General features: G+C 42.2%; 1 protein-coding gene across 3 annotated transcripts in view; it reads left to right on the forward strand.

The window, feature by feature from the left end:
• The first annotated feature begins 3,037 nt into the window (after nucleotides 1-3,037).
• The window catches only part of TMEM175 (transmembrane protein 175), a 28,794-nt gene continuing 9,453 nt past the window's right edge, over nucleotides 3,038-22,378 (forward strand). For 2 of the 3 annotated variants that reach the window (XM_087716267.1, XM_087716268.1), the window contains exons 1-8: nucleotides 3,038-3,249; nucleotides 5,853-5,891; nucleotides 7,444-7,541; nucleotides 9,493-9,544; nucleotides 11,968-12,003; nucleotides 14,040-14,123; nucleotides 15,345-15,509; nucleotides 21,087-21,165. In XM_087716267.1, coding sequence (XP_087572393.1) covers nucleotides 3,112-3,249; nucleotides 5,853-5,891; nucleotides 7,444-7,541; nucleotides 9,493-9,544; nucleotides 11,968-12,003; nucleotides 14,040-14,123; nucleotides 15,345-15,509; nucleotides 21,087-21,165 — 691 coding nt within the window. In that variant the 5' untranslated portion in view covers nucleotides 3,038-3,111. Of the gene's footprint in view, nucleotides 3,250-3,282; nucleotides 3,386-5,852; nucleotides 5,892-7,443; nucleotides 7,542-9,492; nucleotides 9,545-11,967; nucleotides 12,004-14,039; nucleotides 14,124-15,344; nucleotides 15,510-21,086; nucleotides 21,166-22,378 lie in introns of those variants that run through there. The other variant, XM_087716269.1, reaches the window with a different exon arrangement.

Below are 22,378 nucleotides of genomic sequence, written 5' to 3' on the forward strand. Positions count from 1 at the left end.
ATACCCAGTTGTATCTGTCCGCCCCGTGCCAACTCAATGAAGCGGTGGACGTGATGAACCGGGGCCTTGAAGCTGTTAGGGACTGGATGAGGGCTAACAAGCTTGTACTCAACCCGGATAAGACCGAGTGGCTGTTGTGTTTCCCTCCCAATAATTTGGCAAGTGTTCCATCTCTCAGGCTGGGGGGTCAAACACTACACCCCTCAGACAGGATTCGCAACTTGGGAGTCCTCCTGGACCCACAGCTGACCTTTGACCACCATTTGTCAGCTGTGACCAGGGGGGCATTTGCCCAGGTTTGCCTGGTGCGCCAGTTGCGACCCTACCTGAACCGGGAGGCCCTCACAACAGTCACTCGTGCCCTTGTGACCTCTAGGCTGGAGTACTGCAACGTGCTTTACATGGGGCTGCCCTTGAAGAGCATCCGGCGACTTCAGCTAGTCCAGAATGCGGCCGCGCGAGCGATTGTGGGTGCACCTCGGTTCACCCACATAACACCTATCCTCCGCGGGCTGCGCTGGCTACCTGTTGATCTCCGGGTGCGCTTCAAGGTGCTACTTGCCACCCATAAAGCCCTTCATGGTAGTGGATCTGGATACTTGAGAGACCGCCTCCTGCCAATTACCTCCTCGCGACCAATTAGATCACACAGATTAGGCCTCCTCCGAATCCCATCTGCCAGTCAGTGTCGACTGGCAACTACGCGGAGGAGAGCCTTCTCGGTAGTAGCTCCGACCCTTTGAAACGATCTCCCCATGGAGATTCGTACCCTCACCACCCTCCAGACCTTCCGCACAGCCCTTAAAATCTGGCTATCCCGTCAGGCCTGGGGCTAAAGATTTAACCCACCCCCACCCGAATGGTATGAATGTTGTGTTCTTTTTAATTATGTATTGTTCTTATGTGTCATTGTTTGTATCCCCTTCCTCATGAGTTGTAAGCCGCCCTGAGTCCCCCAGGGAAAAGGGCGACCTATAAATAAACTTTCAAATTCAAATTCAAATTCTGGCATAAGATGTGTCCTCTTTGGTCTTCTCATCTGGCTTCACCCTCATCTCCCTTTAACATACCTGCCCCCAATGGGAAATGCTCTACCAAACAGAAAAAGACAGTGGACTAGGGTCTGACATCACTCAAAATTGCTAGGTGCAAGAATCTATTTTAGTTTCTCTGCATTGCTTTGTCTAGCTGTACTCCCACATTTTCTTTAAATTTATTGTTTGTTTATCTTGATGTAAGCCACATAGAATTGCCTGAATTATGAAATGGTCTGGAAAGAAAAAAGATGGGGAGAAGAGAAAGAGAAAGAAAAAGAAAGAAAGAAAGAAAGAAAGAAAGAAAGAAAGAAAGAAAGAAAGAAAGAAAGAAAGAAAGAAAGAAAGAAAGCTGCTCACTTCCTAAGTGATTCTGAGAGGCTCATAATAATTGCCCATATTCTGTTTGGACAAGATAAAAATAATTTGAAAGGATGAAACTTGGGTGGTTTAAAAACTGAAAAGGCAAGAAATATTACAGTATTTGAAAGAAAGAATAGCAGCCCAAAACAAACAAACATCCAACTGGAAGGAATAGTCAGATTTTCAAGGCTCATACAGAGGAAATTTGAATTTATGGGGAAATTATATTCTACAGTAAAGGTGCTGTTTTGAAGAAGCACCACTTTCTTGGGTCTACTAGATGATACAGTTTAGTTCATGGGACCTGAAGATTCAAACACTGATCCTATAGGATGAGTACAACTCATGGGAGGCAAGCAGTCCCTCAGATAACTAGAACCTATGACATATATGGCTTTATATCACTTGGATTTGCATCTCAAATCCTATTAGAAACCAGCACAACTCATGGATGTTACCTGGGTTGTAATGAGAACTGCTCATACCTACATTTTGGATTGTTAAGCTTTCTAGAATAAATTTCTGATTAGATCACTAAAAATGCAACTTAGCAATGGCATCGCGCATTATGAATGCAGTAGCTTTCTCTCAGAATATGGGTTGGATCTATTCGAACTGTTTAAAAGAACCCCAGGAATCAGGATAAATGGCTGGAGGAGTATGATGACCTCAGAGTGAGACTTTCAATGCTAACCAGCAAGGCTATTTTATTTAATTTTTTCATAAATATATTTTATTGCCATGTTAATGCTGCTATTATGTCTTTTCATCTTTCCATACTCAATATTGTTCAGAGAGCCCATGTGAATGGGAAAAGATCTGGCTATGCTTAAGTCTCCTTCCATTCAGGGTCAACTCTTGATGACAATACAGATACATCCATGTAGTGTTCTTGGCAGCCAAAAAGAAATGCTATTTGGTTGTCTTTTTCTGGGATATTTTGCTAACTTCCTAGCCTGTCTTGTAGGCGCTGAAAATTTTTGGAGATCTCCCATCCACCCAGGGCCAGTCTCATTCAGCTTCTCTGGTCAGCCAAGGTTGCCTGGCTGTACTACTAGTGTTGCATTTGCAGGAGATGAAAGAGGAAGAGGAGGAGGAGGAGGAGAATGGTCACAAATGTTTATGGAGATTCTCAGTCATCCAGGTCATGGTTGTCCCAAAGGTGCTTTTCAAAAGGCAACTGGGCTTTCTTAATTTTTACCCTTAAAAACGGTTCACTTCTCATCCAAAGAGCTGAACTGAAGAAGGATTTCGTTTGGATGAGAAAACGAAACATTTTAAAGGGGGATAGACAAGTCCAACCGCCTTTTGAAAAGCGCCTTTGGAACCATGGTCAGACATCCTTGCCAAATGTTTTAGGGGATCTGTGGGCTCGTTTTAATTTTACTGTTGATATAGTTTGAGGGTTTTTTGTAATTTTTACCTGGGTCGTGGGGGCTGCCCAGAGTTTGGTTTAACTTTAAGATCTTTAAAAATATGAAATAATTACATCCTGCGAGCAAGAAGAACACTTGGCCGAAAGAGGGAGCCGCTCATCCAAGGAGCAAGGACCCCACGAGCGATTTCTCGCCCAGCAGCGCCCCCACGCGCAAAAATAAAAAAGGCGAAGGCGGAGCGGTGGGAGGGCGGGCGTCTTGCAGAAGAGAAAGCGGAAGCGGCGGCGCAGCAGGCTGCCGCCTCTGTTTCTGCCCGTCCTCCCAAAAGCAGAAGGACGATGGCAGAAGTAGGCGGACGTGCCCCGACGCCCTTTAACCACGACCGGCGCCTGGGCGAGCTGGGCGGCGGCACCCAAGCCTCGCAGCGGCTCTTGGCTTACAGCGATGCGCTCTTCTCCATCATCGCCACCGTCATGGTGAGTCGGAGGCCGCTGCGCACCGGCCAGGCTCTTTACTCCTCTTCCACTGGGAAAGGGAGCCCTGCATCCCGGCAGGCGGGAGTTCAACAGGCGTGTACTTGATCCACGCAGGATGACGTGCCGAAAGAGATGGGTTGGTGTTGCGCGCCCGGTTTTTTTTCTCCCACCTTGTGCGTTGCAAGCGTTGAATTCCTGTGTTGTGCAGATGCAAAGAAAATAAAATCGATCTTCTATCTTATCTTGCAGTACTATAAGACGGCAGAAAGGTTGCCCACTTATAAGTACTGTAAGATAAGGTAGAAGATACGGCCGGTAAATATCCTGGAAGGGGGGGTGAGGTGTCCAACTTTGCTGTGATGCACCCACTGCAAAATGTGAACTTTTCTCCTGCAATGCATCAAGCAGTGGTTACCTTCTATCTAACCTGAAGAAGTAGATTTGTGCACGGGTGTACTGTGCTATGCAACAATCTTCCTCTTTAACAGTGTGAGAGAGGTTTTTATACAGCTTTCTCACTCCGGTAGACATTTAAACGATGCGATCTCCAGTTCAGTTCATGTCTTGTCGCGTTCGGACATCAGCACTGCTGTTGTGATGTTATGTTCTGGTTTTGGTTTCCAGTCTTCATTTACAAAGATGAGACACTGAGTATGTTGCTCAGAGGGAGAGGCTTGTAAATAAATCAGCATGTCATTGCTACGTGAATTTTGAGAACCCAGACTGTATGGTTGAGTGTATATTATGTGAATCCAAGCTGTAGAGTTAAATCACCAAACCATATTTCACTTAACAAAGATCCACAGGTTGCATGGTGAAGTCCTTTATATACTTACTTTTATATACTTTAACCAAGATCATTATCTTGTCAGGATGCTGTCATGCTAGAGACAGTATATAATCTTTTAAATTAAAATGATTTTGCTTATGGGTTGTTGTCTTTTACTTCTCCCTAAACTCCCTTTTGATCCTTTTCCATATTAATTTCATCTTTCATTGTTTCTAATAGATCAAAGTTGTTAGTGACTAATATTAATGTATACAGGATATAGTATGTGGATCACTGTGTGTGAGTTGGGTGGCTGTATAAATGTTTAATAATATATGAAACACAGATTTGTTTATCAGATTTTTGGCTGGACACTGGAATGGGTAGGAGTGATTGCATCAAGATAGAATGGGGTGGACAGCTGGTATTAGTTGGGAAAAGAGTCCATAAACTTCCAAATCTTCAAAAATTGATACTATCTTTGATGCACTTTTACTTTAAAAAAAATTCTAGTGTCTTAGCTGAGGAGTAAGTTAATTCCCATCAGGACCAAATGGAGCTCAAGTCTTGGTCTGAGAAAGAAAAACTTAAGTCAATCTCCCAGCAATCTTGTAGTTGAGTCAGTGGGTCTGTTTCCATTTTAGCTAAAATTGAATATACAGGTTATCCTCATTTAATCTCACACAGTATTCTTACCCTTAGAATTCCGAAACCAGCCATGCTGGTTCAGGAATTCTGGGAGTTGAAGTCCACAAGTCATAAAAGGGCCATAGTCCCCCATCTCAGTCATAGAGCAGGTTTTCACTTACCATCCGTTTCACTTAATTGATTTGCTTGTCACAATTTTGTTAATTAATTGAGGATTACCTGTATCTTGGACTTTACCCTGCCAAAGCCTCAGTTGCAAAAAGTTGACTTAAAATCAATCAATCTTTCATTGCAGCATTCTTAAAAGCTGTTGGTATTTTTAAAAAATGGATAATAAGCCATTCATTTAAAGAGAGATTCTTAAGTGCGGTCATTTCATCCATATTAGATCGCAGAAGAAAGTTTTGGATATCATTAAATCACATTAACCTAAAGCTCACTACTAAATCTACCTATCTACCACTCCCATTCCTGGCATTTAAACTTCCTTGAATAATGTACACATTAAGTTAAGAAGTGCCTTTATGGGAACGTAGTACTATATTTCTACCGGTATTTGGTGCTTATACAGGCCAAATAAATTGAAGTCGGTATTCTTGGATAGTAATTAAGACAAATGTTTCTAGTAGCAGTCTTTCATACAGGAAACTTAAAGTCCAGCCAAACTTTCTTGTGACAAGATTCTACAAATATCTGGAGTCAATAGGACTATTGTTGGCCCTAACTGAGGCTGATGTTTGGACTGCATGGGCAAAATACATTTTAAAAAGTCTTCTTTTTTTCTATTTCTTTTGCTTCTTTCTTGCTCTTCTTTTATATCATTTTCTTTTCATTTCTTTATTAGTATGTGTTAATTTAAAAAAAAAACTTTTAACACACATTTATAAAAAATATTTTAAAGGGGGATTCTTATTATTTTGTAATTCAGTCATTGAGATTTGTCATCTTAGAAAATAATTACTGTTAAGTATCTTCAGCAATTCTGATGCAATCTATCATCCTTGCCAAAAAAATATTATATTCCATAAAATATTTATGTGGAAAGCTGTAAAGGTAAGTAAGATTCAACACATGAATTTCTGCTTTTGATTTTTTTTCAGAAGCATAGTTGTTTTCTGTACATTGGTTTCATGTTTGCAAATTAAAACTTGCCTGTTACTATAGCTATATGATTCTTCTGTTGCAGATTTTACCTGTGGCACATACAAAGATACATTCAGATGAGGTACTGTACTGTTTATTTCATATTCCACATAATGGTCAGTTGTGATTCTGTTAAACAACTAAAGTTGAAGTTTGAATTTCCAATAAGGTTGTTCTAACATAGTGCGGCATGCTGTTATAGATCACTGAAATTCAGCCTCTTTTTATCTGCCAGGCCCATAGTAGGTAAGCACAGTACGGAATGCCATAATCTGTTGGCCTAGAGGGAAATCTCTTAAGTATTGTTCTCATCAGACTGTGAACCAACTTTGCTTATTATCTCGCTGATATATGCTGGGGATGAAAGTCCATTACAAATGATAGCAAAGAACAATAGGTTACAACATATTTTTCTCCCCCTTAATTCGTGACCATTTTTGACTACTTTTAGCAACGTAAGTTCCCCAGAGGAATGTCTATGGAGAGTCTCAGTCATCCAAATCATGGTTGTCTCAAAGGTGCTTTTTCAAGAGGCAACTGAACTTTCTCGTTTTTGTTTGAAGAAGTTTCACTTCTCATCTAAGAAGCTTCTTCAGAGCTGATCCAGATCCAGCTGAAGAAGCTTCTCATTCAGAGCTGAAGAAGCTTCTTGGATGAAAAGCGAAACATATTCAAACAAAAACCAGAAAGTTTAGTTGCCTCTTGAAAAAGCACATTGGGGTTCCTTAGAGGAATTGTATAATGTTAGGAAAGGGGCTGAGAATTTCGATGTCAAGTTCATGGCTGAGCATGTCAGGAATTAAATAGATAATAATTGTTTCAGGAGATTGAGCTTTTTGTGATATATATTTCAAAGTACTGTACACAAATAGTAGAAGATGCTAAAAGACAACGTGGTATTCTAAGTAAGAAATTTGAATATTCTTTACTTACGGTACTTAACTTTATTGCAACCTTTAAGCAGCCCAAGAGAATTGGTATTCAAATATTCAAAATATTCAAAATGAAATTGACAATGCCAAGATAGTTAAGATAAAGATACAGACAAAAAAAAATGGCTAAAAGACAACATTAAATAAAGTATGCTAATAGGCTTGTTCAGGCTACACATACACAATAATTAAAATTAGCAATCTGAATAATATAAATGTAGAATAGGAGTACAAAATACATATATGCATATACACAAACAAGGTCAACATAAAATAATTTGGAAATTGCACTGAATATTTGAGTCTACGGAACTTTCCAAAGCCTAGGGATAATACAGGATTGAACAAAAGAGAAGGCCTATCATTAACCATAAGCTTTATTTGCAGTTCCTGAAAATGAAAACACAGTTTATAAGCCAGTTTGAGATTTATAAGGATTTATCCAGTATTTATAGACAGTATGTTTCTTATTAGGTGCTTTTTGTATTTTGTGAGCTAGGCTAGCTTTATGTCCTTGAACATAAGTTCTCCCCTTGAGAAGAGACCTTCACTGCTTTAAAAATAAAATAAAGATCACCTTAAGAATTATGTATTATATAAAACACTTTTTCATACATTTATTTATTTGAAAAAGAATTATGTAGTATTATACGGAAGAAGAGTTTGTTAGCTTTTTGATGAATGTTTTGCCTTTTTTTCCAGAAACTTGGGGAAAGTGTCCAACAGCTGCTAGCCACCAAAATTGCTGTTTATCTGATGACCTTTTTAATAGTAACAGTTGCTTGGGCAGCTCATGTGAGGTATGAAGTTTGCAGTGTTTTAGAAATTGAACATGTATCAAGCATTTGAAAACGGTAACTTAACCAGTTGGATGGTATTAGAAATGCAACAGCAATATACCAATAGCTAGTCTGGCCAAAGAAAGCAGGTGTGATGATGGGCAGCTCACTTATCATAATTTATTTCAGCCTCATTTCATTATGATCAGCTTTATTCTTTCTACACAATTCTGCTCCATGCTGAAGTTACTGCTGAGCTTATAAACAAACTTTATCCACAGAATTTTACAGACTGGTTTGCAAAATTTGCTAAACCCAGCCTTACAATTTAGATTACTTGACTCTCCCAACCAGTTAGACATGTCTTCAAAATAAGGCCACTTAAGAACATAGATAAATTCCATCAGCAACCCAGTTCTCAAGGAGAAAAGCACTAAGTACTTTCCCAAATCCTTCGTTAGGTTATAAGATTTGTCACCCTTCAAGTTGTCAAAGCTTGCAAACATATTGCATTAAACAGTTGCTTGTTGATCCTGCTATACTGGCCCTCTTGACATGTAATGATAAATCATTAACCATGATTTTTCAGACCATAACAAGTAAATTTGTGTGTCTTGTGTAGCCAGAAGCAGAGATATGATGATGTACCTTAATGTGCAGATGCAGCCATTCATTCATATTTTGGGCAAATGGCATTGATGATTGAAGCAGTTCATACATGAAAACCAATCAAGATCAGTCGGACACAAGATTTTTTTTAAAAATCAAAGAAGAACAAGAACTTTTCAAATGATAACAATGACAGTTGCAATGATATTTGCTTGATTTACTGTCAACATCTGTACTTGATTCCTTTTCCTTCTTCAGAAGAGACAGAATTCTGTAATTTATGTTATTGTATTAATTAAGTGAAGAAAGCAATTTGATGTAGTGGTTATGGCACCAGGCTTGAGATTAGGAGCCATGCCTTGGGCTCAGAACCAGCTCCCTCTCTCAGCCTTAGGAAGGAGGTAGTAGCAAACCATTTCCAAAAATGTTGGCAAGAAAATATCTTTTCCAGGCAAACTCTAACAGTCAGGATTCACTAGAAGGCTTTATTTACTCAAAGTAGATGAATAGAATAGAATGGAATGGAATGGAACGGAACGGAACAGAACAGAATATAATTCTTTATTGGCCAAATGTGATTGGACACACAAGGAATTTGTCTGGTGCATATGCTCTCAGTGTACATAAGGAGAATAAAATACATTCATCAAGAATAAAAAGATACAACACTTAGCGATAGTCAAGGTTATTAATAAGCTATCAAATCATACTAGGAAAGAAATAAAACAATACAAATTGAAAGATACAAGCAACATGGTTGTAGTCATAAAGTGGGAAGAGATAGATACTAGGGAGGAAGAGAAGAATAATAGTAATACAGTCTTAGTAAAATATGTGACAGTGTTGTGGGAATTAGTTGAATTAGAATAAATAAATGACAAATAGAGGAAGGGTTCTGCTATCTTATCTGAAACTCATTATAGGTGAAATATGGTAAACCTTAGTAAAGTAATGAGCTGAGTCCTTTGCATGTGCCAGAGGGAGAGAAAGAGCAAGATTCCAGAGAATTACCCTACAAACTCAATACAGGAAGGAGATAGTAATTCCTTTAAGGTAAGTTTTCCTTTCTCTGTATCATAGAACAAACAAGAATTGGAGCAAAGTGTTGGATGACTTCACCAGAAAGTCTTGATACTCCAGATGATTGGAATTGAGGATGTCTAATCTGTTGACTTCAAAGGCATTTTAGGAAGGGTAGTTCCTGAATTTTAACTGGCAGTTTCCTTTGCATCTTGTTCTTGTTTCCATTTTTGCTACAAGGGAGAATATTTGATAATTATCACCAAATTTAAGACTTGCTAGTTTGAATGAGTCTAGTTATGAGTCAAAACTTTTTTATAATAGTTTGTTTTTTCCCCTCTAGACTTTTTCAGGTGGTTGAACTCATTGATGATGTACTTGCCCTTGCAAATTTGGTGAGTGATTGTTTTAAAAAAAAATCCTAAATCTTTTTTTTTAAATAATAGATGTTCCCAGCTCTTAGTAAGATATGAAATGGAGCTTGATATGTTTAAATCATTGTACTGATGAATCATAGTGTTGGTATTTGGGGCTTTGAGTTTTCAAATGTTTTTTATGAAATGTGCTGATGTACCAAGAGAGCTTTTAATTCAAGTCATATCATTTCAAAATGGCCATTGGGGTATGGAGCAAACTTAAAATTCAGAAAGCAGAATATGCTGTTTCTCATATATCTTAATTTGTAATTAATAGTTTATGTGAAAATAGCATTTTTGGTTTTTATTATAATAAAAACATACTGTGGATACTAATTCTAGCAATTATGAGTGAAAAATATTTGTTCCTCCACTTCAATCCTTCCCTTAGTATAGAAAACAAAAGTGAGATAATTTCAGAATGAGGATTTTGCAATAGATCAAAGATCTAATGTAGAATGCTAAGCTGCTCACTTTAGAGATAAACCAAATAATGTGTCTTGGTCTCATTCACATATATCTCTAAACTATATTTTTCAAACTTCTCAGATTTCTTGGAAGCCAAGACACCTAAGGATTAGTGTTTTTTATACCCTTAGTAACCTAAATAAATTATAGAAGTCATTTTTTAAATTTACTGTACTTTGATGATTCCTGAATCTTGCAGTTAGAATGGTAAAGAATGAAGAGCAATCATCAGTATTCTTTCCTTAGAAAGTTTTGCATTTCAAAAAGGAAAAGTACATTTTAACTGGCAACTTAGCAAAAGTATTAGAATATAATAGAATAGAATAGAATAGAATAACAGAGTTGGAAGGGACCTTGGAGGTCTTCTAGTCCAACCCCCTGCCTAGGCAGGAAACCCTACACCACTTCAGACAAATGGTTATCCAACATGTTCTTAAAATCTAGTGTTGGAGTATTCACAACTTGTGGAGGTAAGTTGTTCCACTGATTAATTGTTCTCACTGTCAGGAAATTTCTCCTTAGTTCTAAGTTGCTTGTCTCTTTGGTTAGTTTCCACCCATTGCTTCTTGTTCTACCCTCAGGTACTTTGGAGAACAGCTTGACTCCCTCTTCTTTGTGGCAACCCTTGAGATATTGGGACACTGCTATCATGTCTCCCCATGTCCTGCTTTTCATTAAACTAGACATACCTAGTTCCTGCAACCGTTCTTTATATGTTTTAGCCTCCAGTCCCCTAATCATCTTTGTTGCAAATTGCAGAGCAATTTGATGTCTGTGGCATCAATGATATAGATTATTAAAGGAGAAAATAAGAAAAAGGAAATAAAAGAAACCAAAAGATTATGCATGGAGCTAGATAATAGGCTGTCAGAAATGTTGAAACCTTCCATTCATAGCTCTTAAAAATGCAGGCCTTCATTCCCTTTCTGAGGTTTAACTAGGGCCATTGATTTGGGCTGGTTTTTAAAAGTAACAGTGACATGTAAAAGTATGTTAGTTTCCAGACCTGTGTGATTTTTCCCAAAGATGTGTGTGTGTGTGTGAGAGAGAGAGAGAGGGAGAGAGAGGGAGAGAGAGGGAGAGAGAGGGAGAGATTGGCCAGTAAAGTCTCTGATATGGATTGTCCGATGTACCTTCTTCCAGGGTCGGATCTCAGATTACCAAAGCTGGCTTGTGAGGCATGGATTTCTACAGCCCATGGGAATACCTTATTGGAGAATAGATTTATGACACAGACTGAGGGGAGGGAGGAAACAGGGTTAAAGTTGAACCGTAAAATATGTGCTGCAGAGTTGACCTCATGCTGCTCCTAATAAATAACTGGTTTTCTCTTGAAACCTGGCTTGAGACTCATGAGTTAATTACGGCATCTGTCAGAACCTTGACAGCATCCAGTTTTGGTCACCACATTACAAAAAAGATGTTGAGACTTTGGGAAAAGTCCAGAGAAGAGCAACTAAGATGATTAAGGGCCCCTAGACAAAAACATGAAGAACGGTTGCAGAAATTGGGTATGGCCAGTCTAGAGAAAAGAAGGGCTAGGGGTGACATGATATCAGTATTCCAGTATTTGAGAGGCTGCCACACAAAAAAGGGCGTCAAAGCACCAGAAGGCAAGACAAGAAACAATGAATGGAAACTAATCAAGGAGAGAAGCAACCTGGAATTAAGGAGAATTCATTGTAACAGTGAGAACAATTAACCAGCTTGCCTTCAGACGTTGTAGGTGTTTAATCAATGAAGGTTTTTAAGAAGAGAGTGGGACAGCCACTTGCCTAAAAGGGGGTTGGATTAAAAGTTCCCCAAAGTCCCATCCAGCTCTATTCTGATTGATTGATTGACTGTCTCCACAGAATGATGGGAATTGAATTACTGTATCTATGAACAGGATATGGTTTCTTTTTATCTGCTATATCACTTCTTCCTTTTCCTAGGCATGCATGATGAGCATTACTTTTTTGCCATATACAGTAAGTAACCACTCTATTTCTTCAATGCCTTATGTCACATCTTTAGGCTACTTCCTGATTTGGTTATCTTATTATCCAGATTTCCAGATTTGTACATTACATTGAACCACAAATTGACCACATGAGCTTTATGTTTCACATGTGCAGGTGCTGATTTGTAGTTCAATACATTGTCCAAATGTGTTCCATTTAATAGAGATTAGGAGCATGCTAGAATCTTGTGCCAATATTTTATATATCTGAGATCAGTTAAAGAGATATATCACCTGCAGATCGTAGGATGCATTTTGAATGCCACAGTGAATAAGAGTATATATGTACTTAACTATACATGTTACCTTATCTGATCTAGTAAGAGGATACTATGGAAGTATCTAACATCAGACAAAAGAAAACAGAAGCAGAGTAATATATAATTAAACCCAAAGTATGGTCTAAAACAGGGGTGTCAAATTCGATTTCATTGACGGTCACATCAAGATTGTGTTTGAGCGCATGGTCGGGGTGGGCATGGCCAGATTGACATCATTTGTGTCGGGGGCACCTGTGGTGGCCCGAGTGCTCTGCCAGTGAAAACGGGCTCCCGAGCTCTGTTTTCAGCTGCGATGGCCTCCTGCAACCCACTACCAGCGAAAACAGCACTTGGGAGGTCCACTCCCAGCCCTCCTGAGTTCCGTTTTCACTGGCAGAGGCACCGCGGGGCAGCCCTTCACTGTTTCCAGGGTGGCCCCATGGGCCAGATCTAAACATCTGTGGACCAAATGCAGCCTCCAGGCCTTGAGTTTGACACCCCTGATCTAAAAACAAAGATAAAAGCCAAATTAAAATCTGAATGAGGCACCCTCAGTCACTTATCTAGAATCAAAAGCAAATTGTAACAGAAGAGCTTTTTAAGTTTTTTCCAGAATTGCAACAAGGTAGGGACCTCACATATTTCTTGGAGAATATTCCATAAGGTGGAAGCTAGTGCAGGTGAAGTAGAAAGGGTGGATCTGAAGCATGGGCAGTGTTGTTGTTTTTTGTACTGGCATTTGGATATTTTTTTTCTTTGACGTTTAAAAGTTATAGAGCTCACACTACAATTTGTACATATTTTCTGTCTCAAAATGACAGTGTGAGATTAGGCCAAAGCTGCCATCCCTAAAGATGAAATAAGCACATAAAACAGCCAGGAACCTTGTCTAAAAGATCCCTTAGGGAAGGTAATTAAGGGGGGGAAATTGCTAAGAAAACAAAGGAAAAATGTAATCTGAACTGGACAAAGGAAGTTGGGTCAGAACAGATGATGGGAAACCCAAGTCCCATCAACAGCTACCAAACTTGAAAATCAACAAGGCATGACTAGCTGTCAGTATTGTGAATCAACAAAGGAAGGACTTTGGGGATCAAAGGGATCCTAAGCCTGCCCTCTGCCCTCATCCTTGGATCCAGATTTGGCAGTTTCTGTCCCTCTGGCTAGTGCCTAACAACCTAGTTATTTTACTTGTAAGAGCCTAGTTATGCCATGGTGGCACAATAATTAGAATGCAGTATTCCAGGCAAACACTGCCCACTGCCAGGAGTTTGATCCTGATTGCTCAAGGCTGACTCAGCCTTCCATCCTTCCAAGGGTGGTAAAATGAGGACCCAGATTGTTGGGGGCAATAGTCTGACTCTGTAAACTGCTTAGAGAGGGCTGTAAAGCACTATGAAGCGGTATATGTCTAAATGTTATTGCTAGTTATGAAGGACTTGGGTAAGTGTGGGTGTGAGAAAAAACAAATATACATTGTTACTAGTAAAGTTTTGTTGTTTCTTGAAATTAATTCAGTGTATTCCAACCAACTGGTTGTATTGGTGACGGTAAGCCAAACATGGTGTGTATTTAACAACAGCAACTCCTGCCACCAATTTTCTTCAGATTGATTTGGAAAAGGCAAGGCATGAAGAGTCACAGAAGGGATCCAGAGAGACAGATTTGATCCTAGGACCTCAAATTAACTACTTGATTTAATCTGTTCTGAAATACAAAAAGAATCTAATTTCTTATTTTGCAGTTCTCCTTAATGGCATCTTTTCCTGAAGAACCATTTGGACTTTTCATGTTTAGTAGCTGTGCTGTTGTAATTGGTGTCATCCAGGTATAGTTGTTTTATATTTATATTTCACTACTTGACTTACAACAAAGGGCTGTAAAGCACTGTGAAGTGGTATATAAGTCTAAATGCTATTGCTATTAAGTGACTGTTCCAAGTTAGAATGGTACTGAAAAAAGTGACATAACTATTTTTCACACGACCATTACAGCATTCCCATAGTCAGGTGATTTACATTGGGATGCTTGACAATTGACTCGTATTTAGGACGGTTCCAGTATCCCGGGGTCTCCTGATCATCTTTCACAACCTTCTGACAAGCGAAGCCAATGGGAAACCAGATTCACTTAACAACCGTGTTACTAATTTAAGAACTGCAGTGATTTGCTTAACGAGCATGGTGAGAAAAGTAATTTAAAATGTGGCAAAACTCGCTTAATTTCTCAGTGACATAAATTTTGGGCTCAATTGTGGTCGTAAGTTGTGGACTACCTCTGCTGTATTGTTTAATAAACCATAATTAAAAATGAGATGGGTATTAAGATCAACACTATTTTACTTTGTGAGAGAATATACAGGTAGGCTAATTTCCATTGCTAAGCTAGGCAGTTGTTAAGTGACTCATACCCACTTTTGCAACTTTTTTGCCATGGTTGCAGTTGTTAGTTGTTAAAAACCCACTTTCTCCATTGACTTTGCTTGTCGGAAGCCAGCTGGGAAGGTTGCAAAGGGTGATCACATGACTCTGGAACACAACAACCATTGCAAACATGTGTTGGTTTTATGACTATATGCCAAGGAGCATGGAATGCTGTTACCGTGGTACCTATTTATCTACTCAAATTTACATGCTTTCAAACTGCTAGATTGACAGGAGCTGGAGCAGCTAACAGGAGCTCACCTATTCTACAGCGCTTGGGTCTCGAACCTGGGCTGTCAGTTTGTCAGTTGACAACCTCAGCATCTTTAACTTCTGAGCCATCACACTCCCTAAGGTTATGTTAAGGATGTTACAATAAGGAGTTCTGATGTGGGTGGGGATCCAGCTGCTCTGTAAGCCCAGAAAAGTATATGGCTCCTTTAAAAAGTATGGTGTATATATTTACACCTGCTCCAACCATCTTTTTAATTTTGGATCCCAAGTGCAACATACTCTTATTAAAACTGAAGGCAAGTCTTCCAAGTGCCCAAGTTGTGATTATTTGAATTAACATCCAAACAATTATTTGCCCTCTGACAGTGCAGCAATATTTTCTTGTTTTGCAGGCAATGATTGTATTATATGGCTTCAAACATTCGTATTTACTGAATCATCAAATACAGGAATCTGAAAACACAGCATTTTACAAATACCATATCTTGAAGATTATCCTGAGAGGACCAACCCTGAGCTTTTTGGCCGCCATTTCCTCATTTTTCTTCTTTCCATTGGTAGGTGCATCAAATTAGGACAGTGTTTCCCAAGTGTTGTACCATTATGGTGTGGTGGGGCTTAAATTTAGTGATTATGTATGTAAGATGTTTTTGTTCTGTGCTGAAGGTTTATACCAGAGGTGGGGAACCATGGCCCAAAGGTGGTATTCAGCAGGTTCTGACCAGTTCTGGAGAAACAGCAGCAGAAATTTTGAGTAGTTCGGAGAACCGGTAAATACCACCTCTGACTGCCTCTGCCCTCATCTATTCTCGGCCTCCCAAGTCCCAGCTGATTGGGAGGAAATGGGGACTTTGGAGTAACCTTCCCCTGGAATGGGGAGGGAATGGAGATTTTACAGTTCAGTTCAGTTCAGTTGTGTTTATTTATAGGCCGCCCTTTTCCCTGGGGGGACTCAGGGCGGCTAACAACTTATGGGAGGGGAAGACATACAATAACATAAAAATACAGTGTGTAGTTAAGATCAAACAACATTCATTCAACATTCGGGCGGGGGCAAACTATGATCTTTACCCCCAGGCCTGGCGGGATAGCCAGATCTTGAGGGCTGTGCGGAAGGTCTGAAGGGTGGTGAGGGTACGAATCCCCACGGGGAGATCGTTCCAGAGGGTCGGAGCTGCTACAGAAAAGGCTCTCCTCCGCGTAGTTGCCAGCCGACACTGGCTGGCAGATGGCACTCGGAGGAGGCCTAATCTGTGGGATCTTATGGGTCGGGAGGAGGTAATTGGCAGAAGGCGGTCTCCCAAGTACGCAGATCCACTACCATGAAGGGCTTTATAGGTAGTAAGAAGCACCTTGAAGTGCACACGGAGGCCAACAGGTAGCCAGTGCAGCTCGCGGAGGATAGGTGTTATGTGGGCGAACCGAGGTGCACCCACGATCACTCGCGCGGCCGCATTCTGGACTAGCTGAAGCCGCCGAATGCTCTTCAAGGGCAGCCCCATGTAGAGCACGTTGCAGTATTCCAGCCTAGAGGTCACGAGGGCGCGAGTGACTGTTGTGAGAGCCTCCCGATTCAGGTAGGGTCGCAACTGGCGCACCAGGCGAACCTGGGCAAATGCCCCCCTGGTCACAGCCGACAGGTGGTGATCAAAAGTCAGCTGTGGATCCAGGAGGACTCCCAAGTTGCGAACCCTGTCTGAGGGGTGTAAATTTTGACCCCCCAGCCTGATCGATGGAACACTAGCCAAATTTTTGGGAGGGAAACACAACAGCCACTCGGTCTTTTCTGGGTTGAGTACAAGCTTGTTAGCCCGCATCCAGTCCCTAACGGCTTCAAGACCCCGGTTCATCACGTCCACCGCTTCATTGAGTTGGCACGGGGCGGACAGATACAGCTGCGTATCGTCCGCATATTGGTGGTATCTTATCCCGTGCCTCCGAATGATCTCGCCCAGCGGTTTCATGTAGATGTTAAATAGTACGGGGGACAGGACCGACCCCTGCGGCACCCCATATGATAGGGGCCTCGTGGTCGATCTCTGACCCCCGACCAACACCGACTGCGACCTGTCCGAGAGGTAGGAGGAGAACCACTGTAAAACAGTGCCTCCCACCCCCACCTCCCGCAGTCGTCGCAGAAGGATACCATGGTCGATGGTATCGAAAGCCGCCGAGAGGTCGAGGAGAACCAAGATGGAGGCATGGCCTCCATCCCTGGCTCTCCAGAGATCATCGGTCAATGCGACCAAAGCGGTTTCTGTGCTGTAACCAGGTCTGAAGCCGGACTGGAAGGGGTCCAGGTAATCGGCTTCCTCCAAGGACCGCTGGAGCTGGTAGGCCACCACCTTCTCAACAACCTTCCCAATAAAGGGGAGGTTGGAGACTGGACGATAGTTGTTAAGTACGGCTGGATCCAAAGATGGTTTCTTCAGGAGGGGTCTCACCACCGCCGTTTTAAGTGCGGCGGGGAAGTGCCCCTCCCGAAGCGAGGCGGTAATAACCGCTTGGATCCAGCTCCGTGTCACCTCCCTGCTGTTAGCAACCAGCCAGGAGGGACACGGGTCCAGTACGCAGGTGGAGGCACTCACAGCCCTCATGGCCTTGTCCACGTCCCCGGAAGTAACATCCTGAAACTCAACCCAGCGATGGTCAACCAAATCATCCTCTCGTGCCTCTGCTGGCTCTGCAAAGGTGGAGTCCAAATCCGACCGAAACCGAGCAACTTTGTCCGCCAAGAACTGGGCATAATCCTCAGCCCTACCCTGCAAGGGGTCCCCCGTGTCCCTCTTATTTAAGAGGGAGCGGGTTATCCTAAACAGGGCGGCTGGACGAGACTCGGCGGACGCAACCAAGGTGGCAATATAAGATCTCTTTGCTGCCCTAAGTGCCCTGATGTAATCCTTGGTGCAGGTTGTTAAGAGTGCTCGGTTCGGTTCGGATTTATCGGACCTCCACAAGTGCTCTAGGCGTCTCCTCCGGCGCTTCCTCTCCCGGAGCTCCTCGGTGAACCAAGGAGGCCTCCGGGATCCGCCGCCTCGGAGGGGCCGTAGTGGCGCAATCCGGTCGAGGGTCTCCGATGCTGCCGAATGCCAGGCGGCAGCCAGAGTCTCTACCGGACTGTGGGCGAGAGCATCAGGAATAACCCCAAGCTCCGTCTGGAACCTCAAAGGGTCCATAAGTCGCCTGGGGCGGAACCACTTGGTCGGTTCCTCCTCCCTACAGTGGGGGTTTGGTCTTCGGAAGTCAAGCCTCAGTAGGCAGTGGTCTGACCACGACAGGGGTATGATCTCATTACCCCTCAGACCAAGATCACAAGTCCACTGCTCCGAGAGGAATACGAGGTCGAGCGTGTGACCCGCAGAGTGAGTTGGGCCTCGGATTATCTGGGTCAAGCCCATGGCTGTCATGGAAGCCATGAACTCCTGCGCCCCATCCGAGTGTTCACCGAGCGTAGGCAAATTGAAATCCCCCAGGACCATAAGCCTGGGGAACTCAACTGCCAGCTCGGCTACCAACTCGAGGAGCGAGGGGAGGGCTGCTGCAACGCTGTTGGGAGGCAGGTACGTTAGCAGCAGACCCACTTGACCCTTGAGGTCCAGCTTCACCAGCAGGCACTCACACCCGACAAGCTCCGGAGCAGGGATCCTACGAGGAACCAAAGACTCCCGAATAACAATAGCCACACCCCCACCCCTTCCCTGAGCTCTCGGCTGATGAAGCACCTGAAATCCTTCTGGGCACATCTCTACGAGGGGGACTCCTCCCTCCGGGCCCAGCCAGGTTTCAGTAATACATGCCAGGTCTGCCCCCTCGTCTAAAATTAAGTCCCGGACGAGGGGAGCCTTGTGAACAACAGACCTGGCATTTAGCGACAACAGCCGGAGACCAGGGTCCTGACTACTCGCGCCATCTGGCCTCGGAGTGGGACCCATAGGGCCGGAAGGAGGGATCGCTGTAACATAGCGAACCCTCCTTCCCCGGTAATGGCCAGCCCTAAAGTCCCCGCCATATCTGCCCCTCCCCGTTATGACCGTAATGCTCCGACCCACTCCCGTGTCCGTGGTTCCCCCAACCACACCTATAGCTCCCGCGTTCCCGGTCAGGCCCTCCGAATCAGACACACTCATTCGTTCACTCAGACAATCCCCACGTAATAATTAAAAACACACAAATACAACAATATAGGATAATAAAAGTGGGCGCTTTCACTCAATCACATGCAGTCTCATACACTCAACATACCAATTTAAAATAAAAAATTTTAAATTTAAAAATTAAAAATTGCGCAATGTGCAAAAAGCGTATAAGGCTTATATAAGGTCTTAATTGTCTTAATCCTCTCTTCTACAAATCTGGTGGGAGTTCTGGCAAGAGTTCATTGAGTTCAATGGGGTGGAGCAGTCCAGAGAGGGGTATTCCGTCCCTCTCCCTTCCTCCACGTCCCAGAAACTGTGCCCTAAGCAGGAAGGGTTTCCTCTGAAAGGGCTGAGATGACATCTCTGGGCCTCCATAGATAATAATAGACCCACAAGGTGGCCAGATTGCAAGTCCAGGCATCCAACTGCTGTGAATAAATGAAGGGGGCCAGGTGGCAGAGAGGCCCCGAAGCCGTGGAAAAATTCACACAGGACAGGCCACACCAAAGGGAAGGCCAGTTCAAATGGGGCGAAGGGGGGGGCATCCAAGAGGGGCCACGAAGGTAACAAAGACAACTCCCCAATCTCGCCCAGTATTCTGCCAAGGCAGCCCCTTCTCTGGGATAGTCTAGAGTTCGTATAGTCTATAGTTCGTATGGCATAGGAGAGCAAACAAAGATTGTTAAAAGGAGCCGAGGGCGCCGCGTTTCGCAAGCCAGTAGAGCCGATAGAACAGGGGGGGGGGGCGCTTAAAGAGGCAGCGGTCACAGCAAGCAAGCCGACCGCCCAGCTTCATCCAGCGCCGTTTCAAATCACCTACCGCCTCCCCAGAGTTAGAGTTACAGCTGCCAAGCACCTTCCAAGGCTCCTCACAGTCGACGGAGGGAACGAGGCCAAGATTGTAAGAAGAAGCCTCCAAAGACGGCGCCGCCAGCGCGCCGCCGCCACGATCCTGGTTTATGCCGCCGAACGTTGTCAGAAATGCTGCGGGCACTTTCCTTGTCAGAAATGCTGCGGGCAGTCTCCTGGCCCCAAGGCTGCTCAGTCGCGACGACTCTCCAAATAGACGATGGTTCAGGTACCCCAAATGTCGCTCTCCCGCTGGGGCTCCCTCCTGCATAATTTCGAGCCAGGTCGTTAGTGTTTTTTGGGTGTTTTCCGCTCACCCAGACCGGAGAGAAGAAGGTAGCGGCCATTCGCCTCGCACATAACAGATAATGACAGTATCCTTCCCTGGAGTGGGATGGAAATGGAGATTTTACGGTATCCTTCCCCAGCCATGCCAACTAAGCCATGCCACGCCCACAGAACCAGAAGTAAAAAAAATGAATCCCACCACTGCCATGGCGCCTTATGATTTTTGGACTTCAACTCCCAGAATTCCTGAGTCAGGAATTCTGGGAGTTAAAGTCCACAGGTCATGAAAGGACCATCGTTCCCCACCCCCTGGTCTACACATTAGGATTTTTCTACTGTTTCAGACTTGGAGTTGTTCAAAACTTGTTGATGCTTTCCTTCATGTGAGAGTAATTCTGTTCTGGCTCTATAAAGCTTTTGAAGGTCATCCTTGCTATTAGGATTCTTAATGAATTACAAGAAAAAGTCATCTTATTATTACATTGGAAAGAATTGTTGCTTTATACAGACTGCTTAAAAGACACAGATATCTTTCTCACGGACATGTATGTTTAAGAGGTCCATAAGCACTGGAATGCTCTGTTCCAAGTCCCGTACAAGGAATCATGGAGATATATGGCTCTGAATTGCATTCTTCTTCTTTGTGATAAAGCCTTAACTGACAAATGTGAATTTGGACTTTTCCCCCCTCTAAAACCCATTCTTGCTAAATGATTCCAAAGAGTCATTCAGAGTCTTTTATTTTAATTATGGAACACACAGTATATGTTGAGTAGGGCAAATGGAAATGTATCATTTTCTACTGATTACCATCGTATCAATGCAAAAACGTTCAATATACATGTCTTTGTTTCCTTGCAGTCATACATGTTTCTTGGGCTCATTGTTTTTTTCCCACTTCTCAGCCATCTAACCAAATGGTTTAGAAGCAGAATTCTTGGTGAGTGTTGCTTTATAAAGCTTTTTATATCCCCCAGGGAAATTTCAGAACTAGATGATGTATACCAACAATATCATCATCATCATCATCATCATCATCATCATCATCATCATCATCATCGCACTAGCAATAGCACTTACACTTATATACTGCTTTACAGTGCTTTTACAGCCCTCTCTAAGCAGTTTACAGAGTCAGTGTATTGTCCCCAACAATATGGGTCCTCACTTTACCTACCTCAGAAGGATGGAAGGCTGAGTCAAACTTGAGCCTTGTGAGATTTGATCTGCCAAACTGCAGCTAGCAGTCAACTGAAGTAGTCTGCAGTACTGCACTCTAACCACTGCGCCACCTTGGCTCTTTGCATCATCATGCAAAATAAGTAAAGACTCACAATAAAAAGCAGCAAATAATTAAATAATAATTCAAACAGAAAAAAAAGTACAGAAAAGGAGAACATATCATTTTAAGCATTCATGATTTGTTTCAGTCAGTTTCCTGGATAGTTTCCTGTTCCTCTCAATACGGTCCGTTTCACAACCTCATCAACTTTGAAGTGAAATGTTGGTGGAGTCCTTTTTTTAAAAAAGTTTTTTTTATTTTTTATTTTCAAAGCAAATACAACACATAAAATCTTCCTTTTTTACATACTGTAGAAAGTGTATCAGTTGGTTACAAAAAACCTTCGTGCATCTCTTCCACAGTCATCAAGCATAATTCATATTTTCAAGTATTTTAACTCAGATATTTATACATATTACAGTCATCATACCTCCATTTTCATTTGACTATAGTTGTTTAAACATCCTTCATCATAAAATATACCAAGATTTAATACATAACCACATACTGGCATTTCATTTACTATTTCTAAAATCCTCCAATGACACTAAATCCTTATAACCTATTCTAGCTAAACATCCATAATATTTAATAACCAACTTTTCTATCCTTCTTTCCAAATTGTTGTTTACAATTTACATCTCATTTCCTTATATTGCACACACACACACACACACACACACATGTATATGTGTGTGTGTGTGTATTATCATTATCCCTCCTTTATTTGACTATATCCTGCATCATATTATTTTTCCCCCTAGTAATCAAGACTTAACTAAATCTAACTTAATTCTTTTATTATTATTATTATTATTATTATTATTATTATTAGTAGTAGTAGTAGTAGTAGTAGTAGTAGTAGTAGTAG

Source organism: Thamnophis sirtalis, unplaced genomic scaffold (genome assembly GCF_051295495.1).
Source record: "Thamnophis sirtalis isolate CommonGarterSnake01/CBP01778 unplaced genomic scaffold, rThaSir2_p1.2 scaffold_5, whole genome shotgun sequence".
Lineage (NCBI taxonomy): Eukaryota > Metazoa > Chordata > Lepidosauria > Squamata > Natricidae > Thamnophis > Thamnophis sirtalis.